This window comes from Aulonocara sp. 'chitande type north' Nkhata Bay, linkage group LG12 (genome assembly GCF_057382095.1).
Source record: "Aulonocara sp. 'chitande type north' Nkhata Bay isolate Kocher_YH1m ecotype deep benthic linkage group LG12, A_spYH_male_GT1.1, whole genome shotgun sequence".
Taxonomy (NCBI): Eukaryota; Metazoa; Chordata; class Actinopteri; order Cichliformes; family Cichlidae; genus Aulonocara; species Aulonocara sp. 'chitande type north' Nkhata Bay.
In genome coordinates, this window is record NC_141355.1 from 11378578 (window position 1) to 11406567 (window position 27990).

Genomic DNA, 27990 nt, shown 5'->3' on the forward strand with positions numbered 1-27990 from the left:
ACTGTTGGTTCAGCGTCATTTTTGCGGCATTGTCAACAATAAAAATGGCGACATCTGCTGGTATGAAAGCTTATACCACCGGCTATGTTCAATTTCTATATCGCAGTCGTACTGAAATTTAAGATCTGATTACGATCAGATTTCAAGTTACTGTTGCTGTCTTGCCATGTTGTATTGTTGTTAAATTATAAAAATATCATACTGCTATAATTTAATGCTTTTCCTATTTCCGTAAAATGATGCGTCTGACGTAAGGTAAGGTCACGTGACTTTGGCGTGTGCCACAACATCTAGTGGATAGTGTTGAGAGAGCTCTCCCTCGAGTGTTTTAAATCATAAATAAACGAAATGGATTTCAGCGTGAAGAAATTAGCCTCGGGTGCTGGACTGTTTTTGACACGGGCTGTCCAGGTAATAAAGCGCTCGTGAGTGCCGCGAGCGGAAAAGTGTTGTGGCTTTTGCTGTCGCATCCTTTCACTTTGGCAGTCAGTTGTTACTAGCGTTAATAACAATTTGGTACAGTCGTATATGACTTTGCGGTATATCGCTATGTCTAACGTGACGCTGCATATCAGCATCTAAAGCAGGTGAAATTGATAAGATATTCAGCTGTGCCTTGCTCGTAGTTTGGGCCAGCGGCGCAGTTCAACATAGGACTGACTAAGTGCTATCTCTGGCAAGCTAGCGTAGCTAATATTAATTATTTCTCAAGTTAAAAGAGGCACAAATATAGTACAAATATAAACGGGTTTTTTTCCCATTTGGATTAAGGGTGACAGGGAAGTGACAACGATTAAGCACGAGCAGATCATTAACCGGACTCCTTCGTGACGTCACTTTTCTTAATATTACTGCTTTGTTTTATTTTTTTATTCGCATGTATGTGTGTAAAAACTGATTCCATCTCAGAGCAGACAGACGCAGATGTGTTCGAGTACCGTCGTTCACCTGTGAGATGTGTGTTGTTTGCGCTATGACGCCTCAGTTCACAGAGGAGAAGTTGGGCCAAGCAGAGAAGACCGAGTTGGACGCTCAGTTTGAGAACCTGATCAGCCGGGCAGACTGCACCAAACACTGGACCGAGAAAATCTACAGACAGACTGAGGTCCTGCTACAGCCCAACCCAAGTATGACATCAACATAGAAGTCTCGTTATTATAGGTATTATAGGTGGAAAGAATAATCAATAATCATATTACTTACTAAAGAAATTTAATTATACACTCACTGTCAATTTTATTAGGCACACATACTCCTTTTAAAGCAGTTAAACATGACAAATCTTGTCAATAATAATAATAATAATATACGTATATGTAAGGAACCATATTAATTGATGTGTTATGTAAAGCATGGTGGCACAGTGGTTAGCACTGCTGCTTCACAGTGAGATGGTAGATTTGACCCCCACCTGGCTGGGGCCTTTCTGTATGGAGTTTGCATTGGTGATTCTAAATTGTCTATATGTGTGAATATGAATGTGAATGGTTCTATAAGTGTTGTTGGCCCTGTGACAGACTAGCAACCTGTCCAGGGTGTACCTCGCCTCCCATCCTGTAACAGCGGGGTATCTCGACCCCCCCATCTCTAGTGTTGTTAACGGAGGCACCCAAAGCCACCCAAAAGGTACTTGCAGTGTGTCAAATGCACTGTAAGTAATGTTTATTTATATAGCACTTTTCAAGTTGGTGCCACTCACCAGAACAAAGTCATGTGTTTCTGCATGTGAATTTTAATGTGTAGACATTAAATGAGTGCCCACATTGGGATGGCTTTCTGCTTGGAAGTGTTAGCTGCCTGATAATATTGATGAATTGCACTTATCTAGCAAAACAGTATGTGATATAGATTACATCAGTTTAGACATCCAAACTCCCAAGACTGGTTTGACTGAGAAATGTCTAGCTTCATGTTAATTAATGTTAAGAAATAACCAACACCAGGTTTTATACAGTGTACCTAACTTACAACTAACTAGCTAGCCTTACCTTGCTAACTTGATTTATGTCCTCTGAGAGCATATATTGCTTGGGAGAACAATGTTTTGTGGATGCTTTTTGACCATGCATGAATGTGCTTTAAGCGGATTGTGTTATAATGTTCATATTGCCATATTTAGTAAGTATTTCATAAGAACAATAGCCCACCCCAGGCTAGTGGTATGCTATGATTATATTAAACGTAAGGGGACTGTCTAAGCCAAGAATCTTAACTGTGATCTAATTACAACATCCTGAGCTATTGATTAAATATATGAAAACAGGGGCTCTAACTTGTCACTGTTTTATTCTGCATGCCACAGTTGATCATACTGGTGAGTATTTCGCCTGCCTACTCTAGTGACCTGCTTTAGAAACCTATCATGTCTCTGAATTATTAGTAGAAAACGAATAATTCCTTAACAGGAATCAGTGTGAAACACAACTTTTAAATGCAAAATTTGAGGCATTTATGAGATTTGTATTGATCACTAGGTTTTACAGATTGTATTCAATTATATTGAGCCATCCACTGGATGTAGATGTATGTATGTATGTACCCTAACAAGAATTAATGTATCACAAACCATCAAAACCCTGTTAGAGGCAGAGAGATAAATGCTAAAAGTATTTCTTCTGTTAAATTAGTTCTCTAATAGAACAGTTTGTACTTCAGACAGAACATCACATCTGTGATGAGAATGATAATGACTTTAAGCTCTTAAGAGAGAATGACAAAAGAAACTCCACAGAAGATGACACTGGCGGTTGAGAGCTAGTGGAGATAATGCTAAATTTAGAGATGGCAGGGACATTTTAGATTTTAGAAAACATTTGGCTACCCTTTTTCACTGACACCCAGTTCTCCCTCATAGTAGCTATCCATACACTGGACTCCTCTAGTAACTTTTTAGCAGTTTACAATTACCTTCATTTCTACAGCTTATTTTACATTCTTTCATAGTGTGTAGTGGTGTGTGTATTTAAGGAAGATGTAAAGTCAAATTTGTGTACATACATTACCAGTCAAAAGTTTGGACACACCTTCTCATTTAATGTTTTTCTTTATTTTCATGACTACGTACATTGTAGATTCTCACTCAAGGCATCAAAACTATGAGTGAACCCATATGGAATTATCTGGGAATGCTTTGCACACTCTTGGCATTCTGTCAACGATCTTCATGTGGTAGTCACCTGAAATGGTTTTCCAACAGACCTAAACAAATCTCTTCTGCTTGCTACTTTTCCTTAGTAGTGGTTTCTTAGCAGCTATTTGACCATAAAGATTGATTCACACAGTCTCCTCTGAACAGTCGACGTAGAGATGTATCTGCTGCTGGAGCTCTGTGTGGCATTTATCTGGACTCTGATCTGAGGTGCTGTTAAGTTGTGATTTCTGAGGCTGGTGACTCAGATGTACTTATCCTCCGCAGCAGAGGTGACTGTTGGTCGTCCTTTCCTGGGGCGTTCCTCATATGAACCAGTTTCATCTGAGTTTCCGATGGTTTTTGTGACTGCACTTGGGCACACGTTTAAAGTTTTAGCAATTTTCAAGACTGACTGACCTTCAGTTCTTAAAGTAATGATGGACTGTCATTTCTCTTTAATTGCTGATTGGTTATTGCCATAGTATGAATTCTAACAGTTGTCAAATAGGGCTGTACCAGCCTGACTTCTGCACAACATAAACTGATGGTCCCAACCCCACAAAGAGGGCAAGAAATTCCACAACTGAACCCTGACTAGGCACAAATGTGAAGTGAAAACCATTTAAGGTGACTACATGATGAAGCTCATTGAGAGAAGGCAAAGGGTTTGCAGCACTGTCAACAAAGCAAAGGGTGGTTATGTTCAGAAATCTAAAATATAAGACATATTTAGAGTTAATTATCCGTATCTGTATTCTTTTTTTGCTACGTAATTCCATATATCGTGCTTCATATATTTACTGTCTTCAGTATGTATCTACAATGTAGAAAGTAGTAAAAATAAAGAAAAACCATCCTTCAACAGTTCAAACTGTTGACTGATGGTTCAGATAGACGTTTTCTTTATTTGATTTACAGTTTTCCACAAGTAATAAAAAATACATGAAAAAAACTGAGCTAATAAGCAATGTGCTATTCAAGAAAGCTATGATCACTAACAAATGAATGAAAAAACCCACACACAACATCAATAGCAGCAAGCTACAATTTTTTTGGTCATGTTTTTCTCTCTGAGAGCTTCAGTACTTTTTCTTATTTGTACTTGTGGAAAACATGTTTACTTTAGGTATGGCCAAGTCATCCACTGGGCTTTATTTTTCCATAATATTCTATGTAACATTAGACTTTTAATAATTGTTACTGTTAATTCAAACACTGTATTTTCAGTATTTGAATTGAATTTGTTCTAAAACTGCGATTCATTTAATTTATGTTTCTGTTTGAAGCAAGCCAAAGGAGCCAGAACACACATTTGGTCCCTGCTGTGCGTAGATCACAACCTGCTGTTCTGACTTTTAATTCAATTTAATTCAAGTCACTTTTATTCACATATTCACCAATTTACAAGAGTCGCCTCAGTTTACTTTAGATACCTGGCTTCGGGAGGATCAGAAATACGCTGCGAATGGTTGGGTTTAAGGGGAACAAAGAGAGACAGGACAAAAGACAAACTATAGAAGTTACGAAGAGCTGAATAACTCTTCGTCTGAAGTTAGTTTGAAGCCTTAAACTTAAGTAGTGAGCGTGCTAAGTCCAAACTGGTAGCTAGTTCAATAGTAGAGCGGCCCGGGGGACTACAGTGGGACTTCAAGCTTTCAATTAGAAAGTATCTAGTGCCGTTAACTCTTTGTTAATGTTATGGTGACGTGCTAGTGTAAGTGATGCACTGCTAATGCTGCTAATGTTTTTTTCAGGTGTACATGCTATAGTGCAACAGTAGACTTTGACTCACTTGTAAATGTTGTGCTTCATGTAGCAAACCAAAGAGGAAATGACAAATGAAGACGAATGGCTTTTTAAGTTCTGTATTTATGTCAAAAGAATGAGTCAGCATTCAGTAGTGTGCAAAACAGTTGAGCCAACCCTACTTTATTTCTATTTTGCTAGAAAAATGGGGAACGTGTATCACAGTTTATTATAACATATGCAAACATGTATGGAGTTACAGTATATAAGGCAAAAACAAAGCTTGAAACTCAGTATTTGGCATGACCACCTTAATTCTACAACACAACCTAAACTGCTTAGCCAAACCTTTCCCATCCTTTTTGACAAGATTCCCAACACCCCAGGATGCAATGCAGTTCCTTAAAAACCAAAATGGCACACTCTGAGAATGATAAGTTATGAGGATGGGACTGAAAATGAGTGAAAAAGCAGTGAATTTCTAAAGAAAAACTCTAAAATACCCAGAGAAAAGCTGGAAAAAAGCCAATAAAAAACCAATAAAAGTGTCCTAAATCACTCAGTCACTAGTTTCAGGTCTAACTGAATAAAACAAATTATTTGAGTGAAAAAGGAGGATAAAGCCGGTTTTGCTTTGCCGTGTCATTCACAAGCCACCTGGTTTTTCAGTCGGATCCAGATTGTTTGATTCCAAAGCACCATAATGGTGAGGGCTAAAGTCCTCAGCTTGAGGCTTCATAGCGAGACCTCACTTTCTAATGGGTGATGCTGCTATGTCCTACTGCTATGTCCATCTTTTATATTTAGTTTGTGTGCACAACAGTCTGTTGGTAAAGGTTGTTAGTTTCTCTTTGGCTTTGGTTATGTAGAGCTGAGCAGCAGAATTTTAGTTTGTATGAAATGGCTGTGTGCAGGAGTTTATGAGAATCAGTGACTCAAACATATCATCGTACTGTAAGAAGAAAACATTTTGCTTTGGGTCATCACAGTGTCTGAGCTTTTGTACATTAATTCAGCAGTTTGGCTCCATATTTAGAGTTTCAAGCATAATAGACTACATTCAGGTAATTAAAGGCTTACATGACGTAAAATGTTTGTTCTGAGGAGCTTCTGATGTTGGGCTTGTGTCAAACAATTTCATTCTACACTATAAGGCTGCAGTAAGTGGGTTTTATGTACTGACTACATTGCGGTGGACAAAATAACAGAAAACTTAGAATTCATTGTCAATTCAATGACCCTTATCTGGTATGTTTTGGAGGTTATTTTGTTTTTTTACCATAGTGAAAATGTGAGTAGCATCCATTCAACCTTTTCCTGTTGCAAAGTATTCATTCTATTTTGTCTCCCTGCGTTTTCCATGTGTTTCTTTTCATTTACAGTTGCTGCAGCCAGACATAGAAACATCTCATATAGAAATTAAATGAAATTAAATGAAGACTACACCCAGAAATGCTTTGTATTGTCTTGCCACACTGTGTTACCTGCAGTGCCTCATAGGGGAAACTTTCCCTGCATGCCAAGTGATGCACATTTGCACCAAAGTTTGAAGGGTTTTTCCTTCACCTATGCACCACCTCGCTACCAGATTCCATGATATTCAGAGATGTAGTTTCGCATGATTTTGAACAACAGCAGCACTTGCTTTGACAAACGAAATTTATTTTATATATATGGCTGAATACATCTTACTTAAGTACTGTTCTAAAATGAAATTATCACTATTATCACTATTATCACTCTTTGCATTTCATGCAACTTTGAAATTTTACCCTACTATGTTTCAAATAGAATTTATTTTTAGCCACAAGGAGGCTGAGAAGTGTCAAAATGGATATTTACCAATGAGGTTACAGGTTATTAAACAGTAATAGTGGTAGCTGTTTATTTTGCTGAAAGCTGTCCACCCTGTAATTCGGTCTGTCTGTTGTGCTGAGCAGTCTGAAGGGTTTGACCACACAGGGTCATTATTTCTGAATATAGTTTTCATTTAATCAGCATGTGGGTAAGAATTTCAACTGGTTCTTTATTTCTCAGTTGTGCCATGAATAAACTCTTCTTTATTTTTCACTGCAGGTGCCAGAATCGAGGAGTTTCTTTTTGAAAAACTGGACTGGAAGGTGCCGTCCAGGGTTACTAATGCAGAGCTGCTGGGTCAGTATATGCAGGATGCAGCAAAAGAGTTTGATCTTGGAATGCCATATGGTGAGTATAAAAACTCCAAACAAACAAAGTCCTAGGAGTTAATAAAAAAAATTCTAATTAATTCTAATTAATTCTGTATCAGGAAAAACAACTGGAGGAGGCCCAGAGTTCTAATGATAAAGAAATCTATTTGTCATATTTCTCCCATACTGGATTTTCTTTATTGGCTTCCTGTTAAATCCAGAATTAAATTTGAAATTCTTCTACTCGCGAACAAAGTCTTGAATAAGCAGGTCCAGTCATATGTGAAAGACATTATAATACCGATAGAGCATGTTAGAGCTCTATTTGTACAAGCTACAGACTTGTGGTTGCTAGAGTTTTTAAAAGTGGAATGGGAGGCAGAACTTTGAGGTATGAAAAACCTGGCTTTCCTGTGGAACCAGGCCAGGTCTCCGTGTTTTGGAGACAAACACCCTCTCTAATTTTGAGATTAGACTTTAAACTTTACCTTTTGATAACTCCAAAAAGGTTGATTCTGTTCACTAGTAACATAGTGTTTTCAGTGGGAGAAAGGTTTCTTCACTCATCCAATTGACTTCTACAGTCTCAGCTGACTGCAGGTTTCCCCAACCTTATAAACAGTACATTTGCACAATGACTGAAACTAGCAGCACTGAATGAACAATGGGCTGTGAGGTCAGTTTGATCATTAATATGCAAATTCTCATGACCATAGCCCACTGATCAATGGCCATGAGTACCATTCACAGAGAGTTGGCACACAGCATTGTGAGAGCATTGCATTGTGAGATGGCGATAGATGTACCCTTGGGCCCCCTCCTTGATTCAGAGATGGTCTTTCCCTTTTCACATAAATAGCCTCCATGACTCCTTGACTTGTGTACATCCTCATCAGTGAAAGAGTGTCAACTGGCCTGTAGGTGTAAATAGGCTGCAGAGTCCTGGCCTGACAAGGTGAATCTTGTGTGTTGTGCCATCCGCTTTACCAGAGGTTGTTTGGTTTCCCCACTGTATAAATCCTAGCAATCCTCCTGGCACTTAACAGCATACACTACATAGCTCTGTTTGTGTCGGGGGAACAGATCCTTGGGGTGGACCAATTTTTGGCGCAGCAATTTTTAAAGTTTAAAAGCCACAGAGACGCGGTGTTAAGAAAAAGTGCGTCCCAACTGTTCCGATACTCCTGACACATACGGGATCACTACGGGTTTTCATTTAGGCAGCAGTTGTCCTTCTCTCCTTGATTGGCTGGAGCTTTCTTTAGGCGCCTGCCCAGCTTTCACAGCCCATTGTTCATTCAGTGGGCTAGTTTCAGTCATTGTGCAAATGTTCTCTTTATAAGGTTGGGGAAACCTGCAGTCAGCTGAGACTGAAGAAGTCACTCGGATGAGTGATGGAACCTTTCCCCCCTTTAAAACGCTACGTCGAGATGAACAGAATCAACCTTTTGGGATTTCCTTACCTGGATGATTGAGCATGAAGACACCTTTTGATAACATTTATCAAGATGTTGGTTCAGGTGACTCTGAACCTTCTGTTATCTATGACACTGTAAACTCAAGCTGTCCCCATGATGCACTGTATGTTTTCTTCTGCTTGTTTTACATTTTGTCTTGCCTCTCCCATAGTGTGTGTTCTATCCTGTCTCATTATGCTCTCTTATTGGTTTTCTCTTTCCCCTCACCCCCAACCTGTCGGGGCAGATGGCTGCCCTGCAAACCTGGTTCTGCCTTCCTGTTAAAAGCGAGTTATAACTTCCTTCTCCTGCAAAGTGCTTACTGATACTATTTCATTTGGTTCACGTTTTCAGAATACTGTAGAGTCTTTACCTTACAAGTGCCTTGAAGCGACTTTTGTTATTTGTATATGTTGGTATTAGCTTACATGGATATAGCCAACATTCTGCCAAAATGGCAAATATGCATCGGGAAGAGTTGAAGCAAGTAATTCTTGCAAGCATGATGTAACTAGAATAATTCAATACTGAGAGAGTAAGAATATAGTGCTCTGAAAAAAGTGAAACCAATAAGGAGATTGCTTTATCCGTTCTCTTGCTAACAAAAATTTGTTAATTTCCAGAAGTTTCTGTTCCGCTGGAGGTAGTTTTTTCTGAATTGTCTTTCTATGTATAGAAAGACATAGAAAGAAAATACATATTTGTCTTGCATAACTCTCTGTTCTGTCACCATGTAGGTCACTCTACTGCATAATACAGGCATATGTTTCAGATCATGATCCCTGTGATCATGTCCCTGTGTGGAAATCTAAGAATCAATACTGCTTTGAATGAGCTAGTCTGTGCACCTCATTCTGTTGCTGCATCAATAGTCAGGGCCAAATGTGACCAGTGTCACAGAGGAGGAATTCCAGGTCTCAAAAAAATCAATAGGAGAATGAGATTTATGCAGGAGCACTTAACTTATCATTTAGATCCCCTTCCCAGACATTTTGAGTGAAACTCCCAAGAAGTTATTTGTTGTATCCCCTGGACAGAGCAAAGAAGACAAGGGACTTGGTATTGGAATGAAGAAGTACAGGACAGTATTAAAAGGAAGAAGTCAGCAAACAAGTGGCATGAAAATAGACAGGAATATTTGGAGGCTAGGTGTAAAGCAAAAAAAGGGCTTATAGTAAACTGTATGTGACAAAGGACTTGTATCGATTGGATAGCCAGAGAGATAAAGCACAGAGATGGAAATGTATCAAGGAGTAAAGCGTGTGTTGAGAAGATGGAACATGGAAAATGAGAGAAGGAAAGTTTGTGAATCAGGAAGCGTAAAGAATTAGTAAGAAGGGCAAGGCAGCTATTTAAATGTTGAAGCGTGGAAAGGCGATTGGTCCAGTGACATACATGTGGGGGTATGGAGATGTCTAGGAGAGAAGACAGTGGGCACCCTAAGAAATAGAAGTGTACCGATTTTCAAAAACAAGGGTGATGTGAAGAGCTATTGTAATGTCAAAGGGATAAAGCTGGTCATCTATATAATTGGGGTATGGGGAAGAGTTGTTGAAGCTAGATTAAGAAGAGAGGTGATGATCAGTGAGCAGCAGTATGGCTTCATGCCAAGAAAGAGCGCTACAGATGCAATGTTGCCTTTGAGAGTTTTGATGGAGAACTACAGAGAAGGTCAGAAGGAGTTGCACTGTGTCTATATGCAGATCAGGCAGGAGTCTCTGTGAACTATTATGTTTGCAGGACTATGACGTCTGTTTGTGATCTGTAGTGAGAGTTGGAGCAGGTGGAGGTATGAGGACAATCAGTAGAATCAGTACAGAATATATGTGTATGAATGAGAGGGAGGCAGGGGTAACAGTGAAGCTGCAAGAAGCACATAATGAATGTAGATGAGTTTAAATGCTGTCCGAAGCAATGGACAGTGTACATGAAAGGTGAAGAAGAGAGTGCAGGTAGAGTGGATGGACATACGTGTCAGGGCTGATCCGTGACAGAAAGATGGCAAGAGTGAAAAAGAAGGTTTAGAAGATGGTTTGATTGGATTTCCGGATTTCATGAGCTTTAACATGAAAAGTTTCCAAAATGTATACTGTAGGTAGAACAGCACAACATGTTTTTCACATTGTGTGATGTGTCATATATATGTGTTAAGGGAAAATTGTACTTAGTAGTCAGTCTAAGCTTTTAATGATATAAGTTTACATGTGATAGAATACTGCATGATGACCTTTTCCCTGCTTAGAACTGATTGTCCTTTATGAAACGTGTTCTGATATTTGTATCTGAATCTTCCCACAGCGACAGTAAGAAGTCAAACAAGCAGTTCTGACCTCGCACACACACACACACACACACACACACACACACACACACACACACACACACACACACACACACACACACACACACAGTGGCTTGCAAAAGTATTCGCCCCCTTGAACTTTCCCACATTTTGTCACATTACAGCCACAAACATGAATCAATTTTATTGGAATTCCACGTAAAAGACCAATATCACATACGCACATGCTCACGTCACTGAACAAATGTATTCATTTTTCTTGTGTATAAATAAAGACAATTGCAAGAACAGAGCGCACATTTCACAGGGCCCCCACTCTGATTTGAGCGCTCTGCGAAACGCCCTTGCAAGTTAAAACTGCAGCGTCTGTGTGTGTTTTCTCCTCTTAGACTCTCAGCTGAAGAAGTGTCATTTAGAATAAATCTCTTGACAATATGAAATGGATTCTTGTATATAATATTTTTTCTGCTAAAGTTGTTAAATCAACAGATACCTTGATATATCACATAAATCTATAAAATAAATACATAAAAAACAACTACAAAATTATGCCAAGCTAAATGAAGGATGCTACTTCCGAACTCATGTAACTGCATAATGGAATATCTGATTGGTCCCAAATTGGATATGACAGTTGACACTGGCTTTAGCTGTGTGTCTGAAAAAACTTATATATATATATATATATAATCATCACTACCCATTTGAGCATTACAGTGTACCGTAGGTAGGTCTGGCTGTGGTTTGTCCACGTGGTGTTGCTGCAGCACAGAAAAAGCTGCTGCTGCTGCGAGGGCATAATCAATGCCAAACACCATGCTGCCTCATTAATTTCAAATGGATTAAAGCAGACAAACAGAACAGAAGTGTAGTAGTTAGGATTCATGAATGTTTTCCTTGAGCTGTTAACAGCACACTTATAAAATCATCGCAATAATACACACTGAAGGAAAGGCATGAAAAGGTAACATAAATGCCATCACCTCATTTTTTACTGGAACTGTAATTGTGGAAACAATAATTTCTTTGTTCTAAACTTAAATTTTATAGTTTAATCCATTTTATTCTGCTGCAACCAGATGCAAGTGTGCAAAGGCTACACTAGCATGTGCACATGGGCATGCCATGACATTCATTCAAAAAAGTTTCAATTCTCTCTTCTTTACCAATGCTATGGTGTGCTTACAGCATGGTGGGAGTCTTTTTGGTGAGTAGATCTAATGTGTTTCTTCCAGGGAACACTTTGGAGAAGGTGGGGGAGTGTGAGAAAAGATTAGGAGAAGCAGAGAAAGAGTTCCTCCAGACGTCAGCCATCAGCTTTCTTACGCCTCTCAGGAACTTTCTGGAAGGAGACTGGAGAACTATTTCAGTGAGTCTGGAATATCACATCTATTCCAATGTTGTTTGAGTCATACTTCCAATATATACAATATACCACACACTGTATCACGACAAAGTGATTCTGTGATACTCAGTATGTTGCAAGACATTAATGTACAATACATCTTGATATCAGTATAACTGAAAAAAGAAAAATCTCTATGAACATATCAAAAAACATTATGTATGCCATTGGTGTGTGTATCTGTGTATTAACTTTATTATTCAATTTATTAGCTCTTCAATGTACTTTACTTACTGTCTGCTGTGTCAGCTATGTTCACATCTGCGAGTTCTTTATTTTTCTTGTTAGTGAGCTTTTGTTCATTTGTCCCCTCACTGAGTAAGAAGGAATCATGAAGAAATTATATTTATCCAGTGAATCACTAACCTATTGCAAAAGAGAGCAAAATGATATAGACCGTATATAAAAGATGGACGAACTTCCTGAAGCCAACATGGAAGTTCCAGAAGGGATGAACTCCTCTGTATGCACTGGGGGGAAAAGACATTTCATCTCACCTGATGGGATTATGGTCTCAATCGCAAGTTTCAAGTCTTATTGAAAACATCAGTGTTTGGTTTTTTTTGGTAAATTGTGGTACTAATTCCTGTGGCGAATTTCCGTAAAGAAATGTTATGTTTTCAGAATGAGTTGGTGAAAGCTGAGTCATTAAGCAGACCTCATGTCCACTAGTTCAGAAGTGCTGCTGCACACCTGAGCTGTGGGTTAGAGAGATGTCAGGAGAATCTGCAAACTGAGGCCACTTGCATCACAGAATATTGCACAATCATCATGACCTTGGAACGTTACTTGATTCAAAATGCAAGCTTTCTTGCCACTGTCTGTAAATGAATATGACCTTGAATGTGACTTAAAAGATACTTTTAAACATACATCAGCCAGTATGTTTAAATACTGTTTTTCACTGTTTACAAACCGCCAGTGAGCGTGAGTGTTTTCCTTGTAACATATGAGCAAACCAGCAGAGGTCAGCATTGTTGTTGTTTCTATGTTGTCTGACACCACAGCATGTATTAAATGTTACATGTCCCAGTAAGTTAGTAGCCTTATAACCTGCTTGAACTATAAACGTTGCTTTTTTTGTTAACTTTTGTGATTAGGACTAAATCAGATGAATCCCTTAGCTTTGCTGCTACAGGCTGCTGGAAGACTTCCCATGATGCATTCAGCATTTCTCATTCACTCCCTGCTTTTACTATGCATGTATTTAAATGCTACTTCTGCATGTCATTAATGTTTGCCTGCTGCTTAGTTTGTGTTTTGTCCTTTTTACGGTATAGAAAGAACGTCGCCTTCTGGAGAATCTTCGCCTGGACCTTGATGCCTGTAAAACACGAGTGAAGAAGGCAAAGGTGGCTGAAGCAAAGGCCGCGGTGAGTTCATAAGCGGCTCACAATCAAATTCCCACACGCATTACCTCAATAATTCAGATGATTAATCTTTGGCGATGCTTGGATTAACCATAACTAACTGTTTATGCATTCTTTGCAGTGCGAAGGGGAAGTGAGTATTGAGGACATGTCTTTTAAACTCTTGGATGCATGTCTTGGGTTGTTTTTCTTGTCATACTTGCTTTGGCTCGATTTAATTTTCTGCTGTTACTTCAGGTTTTACTGTTAATAAGTGAAGTTTTCACAGACAAGGCTTGACTATTACATTACGACGGAATGTGGCGATTAGTCAAATTTGGCAAACTGTGTTAATTAAAAAGCAACTCACACAGTGTCATTTACCATTTAGTATCTCACCTGGGGGCCCCTCTGCATGGATTCTATATGTGTAGTTTTTATGATTTGGTCGTTGATATTTTGGTTTTTCACAGCAGATATGTGATTGGCTGTCAAGGGAAGCTACTTGGGAGCAGATTTATTTAACATAAACAAGACTTAATGACTGTCTTATTAAACTCACTGTTGACCATGACACAATTCAGGAACTGAGAACATTGCACAGTCCCTCTTTAGCATTCCCTGACTCAGTTATTGCAACCTATTAGGCAGGAAATACAGAAGGCACACCACAAGACCACAAAAACAGTGGGAATGTTCAATGAGCTGACTTTGCCGGAAATAAAGTCAGCTCTCCTGCTTCCTGGCAGCGTGGAAGGAATGCTCGCTTCCGCGATGAACAATGTATTCAGTTCATAAAGGGTAAATGTGAAGGTTTTTTTTTTCAATTCAGCCTGCATCCCTTTTTCTTTAAAAGAACATTAGTTGCCCTCTTTTGTATAAACTAACAAATCAGCTAAATAAATAAATAACATACCTGAATTTCTTTGTATTTTCCTTTAGTTGTTGTTCTAATGTCCTTAGTGTGCTGCTACTTTGATCATTAAGTGAATCAGTATTATCAGGATTACACGATCCTGGATCATCAAGGGACCTTGGATTTCTTAAGCAGAGTATGGAGAATGCATCCCTGTTTAATATTGCAGTGACTTTTCTTTACAAATATCTTTAACTTAGTGCTCATTTTCACTGAAGATTGAGAATATTTTCATGGATACACAGATAGATACTATGTATTGATGGAGATCTCTATTTTGTCCCTACGGCCTCTAGGGCTGTGTTCAATTTCCTAGCCAAGCATCCATACAGTACATATATCTATCTATATATATATATATAGATAGATATATGTACAGGGAGATGTAGGATCTGTCACTGCCACCTTTTTCAGCACTGGGGTCTGAGCCCTATTTATGTGCCTGTGTGTATAGACCTCTGATGCCACAAACACATGCCTTAGGATGCCCAGCACTTGCTGAACAATATGGCAGCCGCAGTGATTCATAGTTCAAATGAACAACAGTAACCGTACAGCATCTGTGCATATGTCTGTCAATAGGCATCAGAAAATGTACTTGGATATTCATGAAGTCCTTAGGAGCTGATTATATATTACTGCAAATATAGGCATGTTCTTGCTGTAAAACTGTAATCTTTGTGGCACACAGAGCCACTCTGCAAAAGGAATCAGGCTGCACCCAGATGCCTCACTAAATGCCACTACTGCTCTCAGTTAAACCTAATGAATGATATGAAACAAGTACAAAAACATCTTCTGCTACTTTCCCCTTCATAGTTAGTGGCAGACCCTTGTAGTTGATAACCTCTCTTGAAGCTTGTTTTTGTTTTTCACTGTTAAACAGGACTTTTGTTGCACTTTTATCCTTCATTTTCAGTAACTTTTGCAACCAGAATGCATGTTAGCATGCGTATGAATAAATAAAAAATATGTCAGTGTTCCGTTTAAAGAAATGTTGACAGATGTTAATCACCAGCAAACTGTCACACTTCTGCAATTATTATGAGTGCTGTGCTTTTCTGATTGTAATTTGGAGGAATTCTTTTTAGTAGCAGTGCCTTGTTTACACTGAGTAAGCAACAACAACAAAAAAAATAACTGTACTGTTTCTGTAGACAGCTCCAGATTTTCAGGAAACCAGACCTCGCAACTATGTGCTTTCTGCCAGTGCCTCTGCGGTAAGAAGACAATCTTGCTTTATTAAATACTGATGAGAAAAATAACACAAACCTATGTCATTATGCGATACTTTTTCATCTTCTGTTTGTCAAGTTGATCTTTCACTCTTATGACCAATGCATAGTTCACTGACTTTTTATGATTCATAATTAAACTTGAGGCAATTCAGAAATCGATATACTTTGTCATGCTGGCAAGTAGTTCAGGTAGCTGTGAAGCTATGCTTCATTAATGTTTGACTGGAGGTGTGTCAGTCCGGTAAGAATGTTTATTACCCGTAATCATTACTGGTGGCAGTTTGCATAGCATCCTTATGTGTCATATCACTGTATTATGTATTGTGAATGATTGTTGTCATACCATTGATAACAAACGTCCCACATCCTAGAGTGATGTTGTTCATTGGTTTAAATCTAGCAGTCTGTCACTTACTTTTGAGCAATGCCAAACCACACCTGCTGGGTGTGACTAAAAGTGTGTGTGTGTGTGTGTGTGTGTGTGTGTGTGTGTGTGTGTGTGTGTGTGTGTGTGTGTGTGTGTGTACTGGGTTGAAGGCAAGGCATTTTTCAAGCTCAAAATGTGGTTGTGTCAGGGTTGCAATTGGGTTATCGTTAGGTTTAGGGTAAGGGTCAGGGGTACACATTGATTTTTGATGATAGGGTTAGGCTAAGCGGCTAGGGAAAGCATGTCAATGAGATGTCCCGACGAGGATAGCAACACCAGACGTGTGTGTGTGTGTGTTTGTTATATCAGTTTCAAAATTCATAAATATGAATATTTATTCAGTGTCAAGATTTCAGAGTTTAAAAACATCTAATACAGATAATTCAGGTAACATTTTGACAATATGCACAGAATTAAATGTCTTTTTTAATATTAAAATATTTAAACTAAGATCATAGATGCGTTTTTAGTATCAGAGTGAGAATGAGTATCAGAATTTAGAATGAGATTTAGTTCTAAAAAAGCAATAACTAGAAATATTGTTTCAACATTTCTTGTTATTCTTTTTTTACTACTTTTCAATTAAATGTAGAGTTAACATTGTGTAGTTTACATTTTAAACAGTGTGTTAACCTTTGTGAAAACAGGGTGGTAGGTTTTATTTAGTAACGACCTCAGGTGCTGGTTCTAGGTGACCATGGTGAAGTTATTCTAGGATTTTCATGTTATAACTAAATTTTCTCTTCTTATGCCGCATGTTTTTGGCCCATCAGCTCTGGACCGAGGAAGTGGAGAAAGTAAGTATGATTGTGTGTGAGTTGTGTACTTTGTCAATTGTCTGTCTGGTCATTAGATTGAGATACCAGTGTGCCTTAAACAAACATGTGCTTGTTTTCAACGGGCCACGATTTAAGGTGACTCTTAAACTTAATTACCATAGACCTCCTACCAGCTTTTACTCTTTTCGGAGCACATAGTGTCAAACGCTGTACATCCCAGCAATGCAAAAGAATTAACGTCATCTGGGTGAATGAAGCTGGAGCTTTTGTCTTCTGAGGACTGTAGGATATGAAAAGTAGGGGTGGATTTTGATTATTGATTTATCAATTAAAATCGATTCTAGCTTGGATAATGTGATATCAACTCATTAAAATCCTGAATCGATTTTTTAATGTAAATTTGTTTTGCCCGAAACGCTAGAATCTCAGGTTAAACCTCTCAAAAACAACCACCAAACAGCTAAAACAGTAAATGAGAGCAGGTACACGGATTCTGCACAAAGACGCAAACACAAAGCGCGGATCCGCCGACGGATCAGAATCAGTGAGACGTCGCCTTTCTCACCTGACGGCATGGACACGGTCGGGGCTGAAAGCCAACAGCTCACTGATTCTGATGTTTCGCCGGGTCCGTGCTTTGTGTTTACTCCCTTTTTGCGCTAGATTCTGAGCTGTAGTTTTTTATCTCTCTCCAAACAATATTGACTGAACCAGCAGCAAAAGAAGATCCAAACTATGCTTCACATAAACATTGTCATGGATTCCCTCTGACTTTTGCTGTTTTGCTTCCACCACGATAAAATCACACTTCATGCACAGCTCTCCCTCTCTCTCTCTCAGTATACTTCAAGAACAGTCTCCCATCTAAAAATCTGTTTTCTGCATTATTCACTTGCGCACAAGTCTACCGTTGTTTACAGCGCTGTCGGACGCTGTTTTTTTTCCCTTTTACTTACTTCTGAAAAGAAAACCTCATTTCTGCTGTTGAATAGTCTACTGAACAAATTTAAACTTTTTAAAATTATGCAAAATTGCAAAACGTTTAGCCTGGTCTCTAATAAAACTTCTGTAAATTTGCTCTGCTTCACTTCAGCAGCATCAGGTAATGTTCATATGTTGATTAATTGTTTTCTTATGTTTTTGAGCTACTGCAAAATATTTTTATAAAATCTCTGCCGAGGAAAATCACCTTCATGTTTTTCTGTGTTTCTCAGCTACTTTGACACAAAGGCATCTGTTGTGATGCTTACACCTTTGATAAAGTCTCACAAGTGTCAGCTTTCTTTTTATAGATATAAATATATGGAAATGTACTGATGCATGATCTGAATTATAATATTTCTGACTGTCTGAGGCAAAAATTTCCCCGATTCGAATCGAATCGTGGATCGAATCGATTCAGAACCTTGTGAATCGGAATCGAATCGATTCTAGAAATCGGTGACGATACCCAGCCCTAATGAAAAGGTTTAAGACTCTTGACTTACTTAATAATTATAGAATAATCACTGTATAACTATTGTTTTTATTATTTCAGGCTGAACATGAGCTCCGAATAGCCCAAACAGAGTTTGATCGCCAAGCAGAGGTCACACGATTGCTTTTGGAGGGCATCAGTAGTACGCATGTATGTGAGTCACACCCACAGCCTCGACTTCTGTCAGCTCCAGCCACACACAACCTTGACATTGAACTTTCAAAAGAAAAAGTAACTTTGTGTAACCATAGATGGCAATAGTCAAACACTTCACTGAGCTCTTCTCTGTAAACATTAAATATTAATTACAAAGTAAATACAGTACAGGTTTTTTTTCTCTCGCCTAAGATTAGAGAATAGCTTTGCTCAGACTACATATAGATATATAGTACACACACTACCAGTCAAAAGTTTGGACACACCATCTCAATTAATGGTTTTTAGATTTTAGATTTTAGATTCTTCCAAATAGCCACCCTTTGCCTTGATTGCTGCTTTGCAAACTCTTGGCATTGTCTTAATGAGCTTCATAAGGTAGTCATCTGAAATGGTTTTCCAACGGTTCCCAGACATGCTGAGCACTTGTTGGCCCTTCACTGTGCCTTCACTCTGCGGTCTATCTCATACCAAACCATCTTGACTGGGTTTAGGTCAGGTGACTGTGGAGGCCATCTGGTGCAGCACTCCATCACTCTCCTTCTTGGTCAGATAGCCCTTACACAGCCTGGAGGTGTGTTTGGGGTTATTGTGCTGTTGAAAAATAAATGATAATCTAACGAAACGCAAACAGGATGGGGTGGCTCTCATCCTCTCAGTCCTGCAGGAAGTGCAGCGGAGGCGCCGCCCAGAGGGGAGCCATTGAAATGCGGGGTGAAGAATATGAGAGGGGTCATTGATGATTTTGGCTGCCTGTCTTATGGGCCTGTTGGCTGAAAACCTGTGCAAGAGTTCTGACTTGCAGGCCAAGGATTTTAGAGCACACTGATACAGTGTGCTGCGTTCTGTTCCTGTTCTGAAAGCTGACGGAGTGGAACCAGCAGGTAATGGAGAAGATCATGATGCTTTGCAGGAAGGCATAGTAAAACGTCATCATGATGGGTGTGCTGACTCCAACGGAGTTGAGTTTCCTAAGGAGGTATAACCGTTGGTGGCACCTCCTGAGAATCTCCTCTTTGTTGGCAGAGAATTTCAGGAGGTTGTCAAAGATGGTTACCAGGTATTTGTACTCCTCAACTTCCTCCACTGGCTTCCCATGGATGGTGGTGGTGACTGAAGCAGCCAGATCCCTCTGCCTACTGGAGAAGGTCACCACCATCTCTTTGGTTTTGCTCATGTTCAGTTCAAGTTTGAAGCTGTCACACCACTCTAAAAACTCCCGAAGAGCGGGCCCATGGTGTTGTGAGGGGCCGGATGGGATGGCACGTCGCTGCAGGATGCTGTGGTAGCCATGCTGGTTCAGTGTACCTTCGGTTTTGAATAAATCCCCAATAGTGTCACCAGCAAAGCACCCCCACACCATCACACCTCCTCCTTCATGCTTCAAGGTGGGAACCATGCTTGTGGAGTCCATCCGTTCACTTTTTCTGCGTCGCACAACGACACAGCGGGTGGAACCAAAATCTTAAATTTAGACTCATCAGACCAAAGCACAGATTTCCACTGGTCTGTTGTCCATTCCTTGTGTTTCTTGGTTCAAACAAATCTCTTTTGTTTGTTGCTTTTCCTTAGTAGTGGTTTCTTAGCAGCTATTTGACCATAAAGGCTGATTCACACAGTCTCCTCTGAACAGTTGATGTAGAGATGTGTCTGCTTCTGGAACTCTGTGTGGCATTTATCTATTCTCTAATCTGAGGTGCTGTTAACTTGCGAATTCTGAGGCTGGATGAATTTAGACTCAGCAGCAGAGGTGACTGTTGGTCGTCCTTTTCTGGGGCGTTCCTCGTGTGAACCAGTTTCATCGTAGCACTTGATGGTTTTTGTAACTGTACTTGGAGACACATCCAAAGTTTTAGAAATTTTCCAGACTGACTGACCTTCAGTTCTTAAAGTAATGATGGACTGTCATTTCCCTTTGGTTAGCTGATTGGTTCATGCCATAATATCAGAATCAGAATCAGAAAGACTTTATTTATCCCCAAGGGACAATTAAGATACAACAGAGCAACATGACGCTGAAGATAAGCACAGGCAATAAAAATTGAGATAATAAATACACAGTATATACAGTATATACACATGTATAAAATTACACAGTTTTAAAATTAAAGTCACTGAATAGGTATATAAATGACTGTAAGTGACTAAAAGTGAATTAAGTGTCAGCAGTATAAAAGAGTGTAGAGTAGTTTATGTTTCTGGAAATGGTCTTATCGGCTGGAGTTAAAAAGCAGGGTGGCTTTGGGGACAAAGGTGGCTCTCATCCTCTCAGTGCTGCACGAAATTCCACGGAGGCGCTGCCCAGAGGGGAGCCATTGAAATGTGGGGTGAAGAATGTGAGAGGGGTCATTGATGATAGGGGCGATCGTGGCTCAAGAGTTGGCAGTTCGTCCTGTAATCGGAAGTTCGAGCCCCGGCTGCGACAGTCTCGGTCGTTGTGTCCTTGGGCAACCAAGCTTGGAGCTGTCACACCACTCTACAAACTCCTGAAGAGCGGGACCGTGGTGTTGTGAGGGGCCTGACAGCAGTGACAGGAGAACTGTATCGTCAGCATATTTCATCAGGTGACAGTTAGGCTGTTTGGATCTGCAGTCATCGGTGTAGAGGATGAAGAGCAGGGGGGAGAGCACACAGCCCTAGGGGGAGCCAGTGGAGGTGGAACGGAGACCGGAAAGAGAGTTGCTGACCCAAACTTTCTGAGAACTTTCTGAATTTGAATTCTAACAGTTGTCAAATATGGCTGTACCAACCTGATTTCTCCACAACATAAACTGATGGTCCAAACCCCAATAAGAAAGCAAGAAATTCCACAACTGAACCCTGACAAGGCACAAATGTGAAGTGAAAACCATTTCTACTCATAACTGATTAAAAACTGATAACAATATAGTTCTTAAAATATGAAGCTCATTGAGAGAACCCATATGGAAAAGAAATAGTAAAAACTTATATGTGATTACTCATGAAAGTGGCCACTTTCATGAGTAAATCATATAAGGCTTACATGATTTACTCATGAAAGTGGCCACTTTCTCATTACTTTCATACATTGTTTTAGTAAGTATCCAAAACATACAAGTTTCATTATATAATTTTTCAAGGGATCTTATATCTGTTTTCACTCTTATATGCTTTTCATACAAGTTTCACACAAGACAGAAACAAACTTTATAAGATTTATATATATCTTTTCCATATGGGAAGGCCAAGGGTTTGAAGCACTGTCACCAAAGAGAAGGGTGGCTCAGGAACCATAGATAGATGGATAATTGTATATTAAATATTGTTTTCACACATTGTGGTAGAGGTTTTATCAGTGTAAAAAAAATCCAATCACATCGTTGTGATCCTTTAAGAATGACTGCTGATTCTTATTTTCAGGTGAATCATTTGCGCTGCCTGCATGAATTTGTGGAGGCCCAAGCAGCTTATTACAAGCAGTGTCACCTCCACATGCAGGAGCTACAGAAAGAGCTGGGAAGGTGAGAGTAAAATGGGGGGTGATGTGGGTGGATGGTTTGATTCATTCAGCTTCGTGCTTGGTGAGAATTGATAGCCTGTATCCTTTATACCCCAAGCCTGAAGTTGTAATGCCAAACACTTCGGTTAACACAATGACACAACGATCTACTCATAACTGATTAAAAACAGATAACAATATAGTTCTTAAAATATATAAACTAATAACTAATATAATTACACTGTAGCAGTTTCTACGAACCATGTCCAACATAGGACAACTAGGCAACTGGTATAACCCTTATCAAGCCTTATCATGCTTTTTCCCGTGGCATTGGAGAAGCACTTTTTATTTAACTTCACTAGTATGCTAAGAACCTTTATCCTGCTGCTCTTCACATAACCACCGGACTGCAGCAACTCTTTATCTTGTCATTCTTCCCTGCAATATTCTGTGTTACTCAAAATGGTAAAGATTGGCATCCTCTATGTAACATTTTATGATCCACATTTTATGATTTACAACAATGGATAAAGTAAAATTAAGAATAAAAAGTCTAAATACAATCATAGAATGGCATCATTAATCATATTTTTTTTCACCTTTCACCCTTTTGTTGCTTTGTGTTCATGTTAGACGACTCTGCAACACCACGATGATTTCTCTTGGAGTAGTTTCTGCATTCCATTGTGCATTTCTATTTTGGCTGAAAATCTACAAAAAGCTACTTATTTGGCACTGCTGAGTGCCAAAAGCCATAATTAAAAAATATTATACATTTTTCAACATGCATACAAATATTGTATTTTTTTTTTCACTTTGCAGCATATAATATATTGTATGCATTGCTTCAAGTTATAACAGTGTAGATGCAGAAAAAGCTGTTTATTTAGTTTTTTAAACAAAGTTTTGCCCATTTTTTATTATTTTAGTTTATTAGTGTTCTACATGTTCTGGATATTCAGACCATCACATCTACCTCTCCCCCCCAGGCTTCCTAATGCTTTCGCACTGAACTCCACAAACGCCATTGCTACTCCCAGTATGGTGACAGAAGGCAGCAGCAGCCCAGTGGAAACTGACACCCTTAAGATCGAAGAAGTTCAAGCACCAGCTACAGGAACCCGCAAAGCCAGAGTCCTTTATGATTACGATGCAGCGGATTCCAGTGAGCTCTCCCTTCTGGCTGACGAGGTGAGGTTTCATCATCAGCCTGGAACTAGGCAGCCAGTATATGGCTGTTGGTCTCTGGCCAGAAATCTCTTCAGGGCTTGGTCTAAACAATAGGCTCGGTCATGTGGCATTTGCTGCTTGTAATTATGTAATGCACTTACACTTTCCCGGATCTTTAATCTTTTGTTTGTGTGTATTTTCTTTTCTGATGATGGAAACAAGTACAACAATCTTGCTGTTCACATGCAGAGACGTATACAAATGTACACCCGTTAAAAGTATAAAGATTAAAAAGAAAATCAGCATTCCACTGTAACATTAGTCATGGACATGCCCTATGTGTAAAAGTAATTCCCACCACTCTCCCACGATGCTTTTTTTGAAAGCTGAGTTCAGTTTCACTAGACACAATCAGGCCTGATTACTGCTGGACCTTAAGAGTCAAGTAATCTGTTACATGGAACCTGTGTGACAGTGTGAAGTTACAAAACCCTAAGGCTCTTGGACTCCAACGAACCACAGTGCGAGCCATCACTCACAACTGAAGAAACCTTGAATCTTCCTGAGAGTGACTGGCCACCAAAATTACTCCAATGTGGCAAAAGCTGTGCAGTCCACATAGAGTGTACTAATGAGTACGGGTAACTGGAAAAACAGGCAGCTGATACAGCCTAAGCAGTTGTATGTAATAAAATAAATTCAAGTAAAAAATAAATTGTGGGGTCTTTTATAGCCAACAACAGAAATATTCATGATTTATAGAACTTTGCATCACAACCTCTGTTGTCCCCTGATGAAAAGCTTTTCTAATAATTGTTTGAAAATTAAATTTAAAGGATGGGAAACATGTATTGGACCTTAATAAGGTACAGCTTATCAGTGATGTTAAGTGATCCATGTAAAAACCACATATTTTAGGTTCCTGTTTTAATTTTGATTTCAAAAACAGATAAAATATGTTCGCAGATATTGTGTTTCAAATGTAGTTCCAAGCTTCATGCAAATTAAAAAGGAGCTAGTGACAAAATCAACAAGAGATGACTTTGATCAACATTGGATAGTTTGTAGATTAATTGTAAACAAATTAGGAGTTCAGTTAAAGATGCAGAAAATTTTAACTGAACTCCTGGCATGATGTTGCTATGCTTTTATCCAGATACACTTTGTTCTTTGGAAAGACTGTGCATGACCTTTTTAGTAAACGTTTGCTGAGTTACTAGCATATTTTCATTTCTCAATATCATCATGTCATTCACAGATGATTTAAAAAATAATCTGAGAAAGCATCCATGTGTTCATTCCAACTCTACAGTGTCAGCAGACACGTAGATACACACAGCATTTAGATTTCAGTCATAACTCTGAGTCAGACAGAGCTGCGCTTTTTAATCACACTCACATATTGAAAGTTTGATCATCTAAAAAAACTGAAACAATTTATGAACACCACAAAGGGGTTTGAGAAATCTCGCCCTGCTGTGGTTTGTATGTCAGCTGTGTCCAGTGTCTCTTTTATATGCTGAATTTAAAACACTTCCTCAAATGATACGCTTGTGCGTCATCAGTTGGTTTCTCCAGTAAGGTTCCTTTTTTCCTCTTCCTTCCTGCTTCTTTCCCCTTGATAAATTTTAGGAACTGAGACATTCATTATATTGTGAGCAGATCTGGATGACCTGTGTAACAGGAATCAGAATCAGAAAGACTTTATTTATCCCCAAGGGGCAATTAACATACAACAGAGCAGCATGACGTTGAAGCTAAGGACAGGGCATAAACAGGCAATAAGAGATAGTAAATACACAGAGTATACAGTATATACACAAATAACACAAATATACACAAATGACACAGTTTTGAAATTAAAGTTGGTGAAAGGTGAATAAATGACTGTAAGTGAAAAGAGTGTAGTTTATGTTTATGGGTTTGGGAAATGGTCTTATTGGCTGAAGTTGAAAAGCAGGGTGGCTTTGGGGACATAGGTGACAAAAGAGACAAAGTAGACAAATTAGAAAAGCTTAACATACCCTGGGTTTGAGTTTCGGAGTAATTATATGAAAGAAATGAAGCCAGGAGAGCATCATGAGTAACTCTGCCTTTGTCCTCACCGGTGGGCAATTAGGAGTTAAGCCCCTTGTGAATAACAAGGGAACTGAAATGGTGTGACTTTTGTTCAATTCAGTTCAATTAAATTTTATTCATATAGAGCCAATAATAATAACCGCCACCGCAAGGCGCTTTATATTGTGAACTTGCATGTGAACAAGCATTTGGTGACCGTGGGAAGGAAAAACTCCCTTTGAACAGGAAGAAGCCTCTGGCAGAACCAGGCTCAGAGAGTAGCAGCCAGCTGCCGCAACCAGTTGGTGGGGGGTGAGCAGATTGTCATTGTCCCTGGATCTGGGACCCAGGATTTTGAGTTTTAGGGAAGTTTTTTTTAGTTTCGCTCATCACTTCATGGCTCTATATTCTTTGTTGGTGTTTAGCTTTCTGTTATTTCTCAGGGTAGGCTTGATACAACATTTCCTGCCTTTAGTTCTGAGGTTGTCTTTCAACAATCTTTATGTTTATTCTGTGTTTATGCAGGTTTATGGTCCCCTTTTGGTTTTAAGATGGAATTTATATTCAAGTGCAATAGCCTTCTGTTTATGATGTTGTGTTTTATATTCCAGATGAACTCCGAGTCCACAATCATGTGTTGTAGATTGATGGAACGGTCCTTCTTATTGACTCTTGCTAGACTAGGAGAAGCCTCTTCATTACTTGCAGATCTAAACAGTGAAGTTAGGGTTCACCTGCAACACCTGAGCATGAATAAGATCCTGGAAAGCAGCTAAATAATTTCAAGGATTGAAATACAAGCATGTGTGAGAAACATTGCTACTCAGTTACATGTGTAGAGTTACAGAAGAATGTAATCCCCATATGATGACACCATTTACCCCCAGTGTTTTCCTGTTTTCTGTTGAATAAAATATGGATAATATGGTTAATATACTATACTATAAAATGCTGATTATTTACATTTGCCTCTGTTTTGCACATTTTGAATGCTCGCCTTCTTTCTGCGTTACAGCTCATCACAGTTTACACAGTGCCTGGAATGGACTCTGACTGGCTGATTGGAGAGAAAGGAAACCATAAAGGAAAAGTGCCAGTCACATACCTGGAGCTTCTCAGTTAGACAGCGCACACACGTATGCATGTGCATGTGTGTGATTGGACACATAGTGAAGCCACAAAGAATTTCTCATTCTTACACTAACCTCTAATCCTCAATAACACCTCTCCCAAATACACAAAATGCTTCTCAGACAGCAGTGAAAATAGAAACACTCTTATAGTGACTCAAGGAAATTCCTCATTGGGGATGGTTAACATTCCTTTCAGTTTTCTGTTTGTGATGTTTTTGTGTTATGTGCATCCCAAAGTCCCAATACGTCCCAATGCTTGAATGAAATTATATTGGTGCGTTTGATGTCTTTGCTATATTTTAAAACTGCTTTCTTTGCTAAACTCTGATGAAGAATTTAATTGTAAAAGTCTAAATTATTCTCTCACAGAGATTAGAAGTGTAAGCTTTCACTGAACTGGGTCTAAACGACGAAATTTCTCAGTTTTTCTTCAAAAGGCAGCGGGGCGCGTGAAACAATTTCCTGTTCTCAATTCTTTGGGTTAAAGTGGTGATATTAGGCAACTAAAGAAGAAGTGAAAACAAACGGGACTTCTTTATGTTGTATTATTTTCCAGTCCCACTTCATATGTGAGGAGCAGGGAAACCATATAGGCCACTTTTGGTTTGTTTGAAAGATGTGACAGTTTCCTTCTTTTACTGCAAATGTGTTTGCCCCTTTCCTTTTTTTTCTCACAGTGACTCTTGTGATTACGTTAACTTATTGGTGATGAAACTGTCATATATGATGATTTCCATAGTTTACAGTTTACACTGTAGAATTGTAAACCACGGAAACTGTTTGTGAGGATTGTTTGGGGGAAAATATTTGCCTTAAGTGCTAGCTGAAGCGAATGCAATACCTATGTTATTTAAAGCAAGAATAGTCATTTGGACTTATTCTTTTTTTGTTTTTTGCTTCTCGCATTTTTCCACACCAATGCAGCTGCTCCTACGAACAATATGAACACTCTACACCTCTTTTCTAACTGCCTTAAGAGGACGGGTGGGGACTGCTGACAATGTGCTCTTCAAATATTGTACAAATGTCTGATTTAAAGTTCACCACAGCCAGCATGCAACACTGACACTCCCCTGCAATTACACAACTGCCTGTGTGCTTTAGCCGTGAGTGTTGTTTTTTTGGTTTTTTTTGTATTTCCAGTGTTTTTCATTAAATTAAAGGATTTTCAGTCTTAGTGCTGCATGTGCTACAGCCGGTAGCCCGTCCTGTTGGACACTTATGTGTGTGTACATGAATGTAGACAAGTCTGTTTGTGTGAGATCTAAATCTATTGTGCTCCCTAATGTCCTGCATGTGTACATGCATGCACTGCCTTTATTTATTTATTTATTTTTTAAGACAGCCTGCTGATACGTTCACGTGAAATGAGCGTATGTTACCTGCAGGTCGTGTCACATGATAAGAATTCTTGGTACTCATGTGCGTTTTTGTCCTGCTCTCTTCTCTTCTGCTCATTTCACAAATTTGAAGTAACTTTCTGTTATCTGTCTGTTCCTTGCTGAATGAATGAAATGTGTCCATTAATAAAACTGATTGATTTGAATTCCTCGTTTTCAGCTATTTTTCAGTTTGACTCATAAGAACCCCAACTACACTTTTTGGGGTTTGTTTTT

At 39.0% G+C, this 27990-nt stretch overlaps 1 protein-coding gene across 4 annotated transcripts; it reads left to right on the top strand.

The window, feature by feature from the left end:
* The first annotated feature begins 265 nt into the window (after window positions 1–265).
* LOC147316986 (endophilin-B2-like) lies at window positions 266–27920 on the top strand. Of its 4 annotated transcripts, XM_086313542.1 has the most exons (13): window positions 266–411; window positions 986–1127; window positions 2303–2314; window positions 6953–7081; window positions 12039–12172; window positions 13489–13581; window positions 13700–13711; window positions 15631–15693; window positions 16912–16935; window positions 18455–18544; window positions 21932–22032; window positions 23003–23204; window positions 26257–27920. In XM_086313542.1, the coding sequence occupies exons 1-13, from the start codon at window positions 349–351 to the stop codon at window positions 26362–26364; spliced, it is 1173 nt and encodes a 390-aa protein (XP_086169668.1). In that variant the 5' UTR covers window positions 266–348; the 3' UTR covers window positions 26365–27920. The 4 variants fall into 4 exon arrangements, with proteins under 4 accessions (XP_086169668.1, XP_086169669.1, XP_086169670.1 ...); XM_086313543.1 differs by lacking the exon at window positions 13700–13711; XM_086313544.1 differs by lacking the exon at window positions 2303–2314.
* The last annotated feature ends 70 nt before the right edge of the window (window positions 27921–27990 follow it).

Excerpts from the sequence above, each read along its gene's own strand:
- LOC147316986 (XM_086313542.1), top strand. The coding sequence starts at position 349 with ATGGATTTCAGCGTGAAGAAATTAGCCTCGGGTGCTGGACTGTTTTTG. Across the intron at positions 7,082-12,038 it reads TGATCTTGGAATGCCATATG|GGAACACTTTGGAGAAGGTG; the intron begins GTGAGTATAAAA and ends TGTTTCTTCCAG. Across the intron at positions 22,033-23,002 it reads CTACAGAAAGAGCTGGGAAG|GCTTCCTAATGCTTTCGCAC; the intron begins GTGAGAGTAAAA and ends TCTCCCCCCCAG.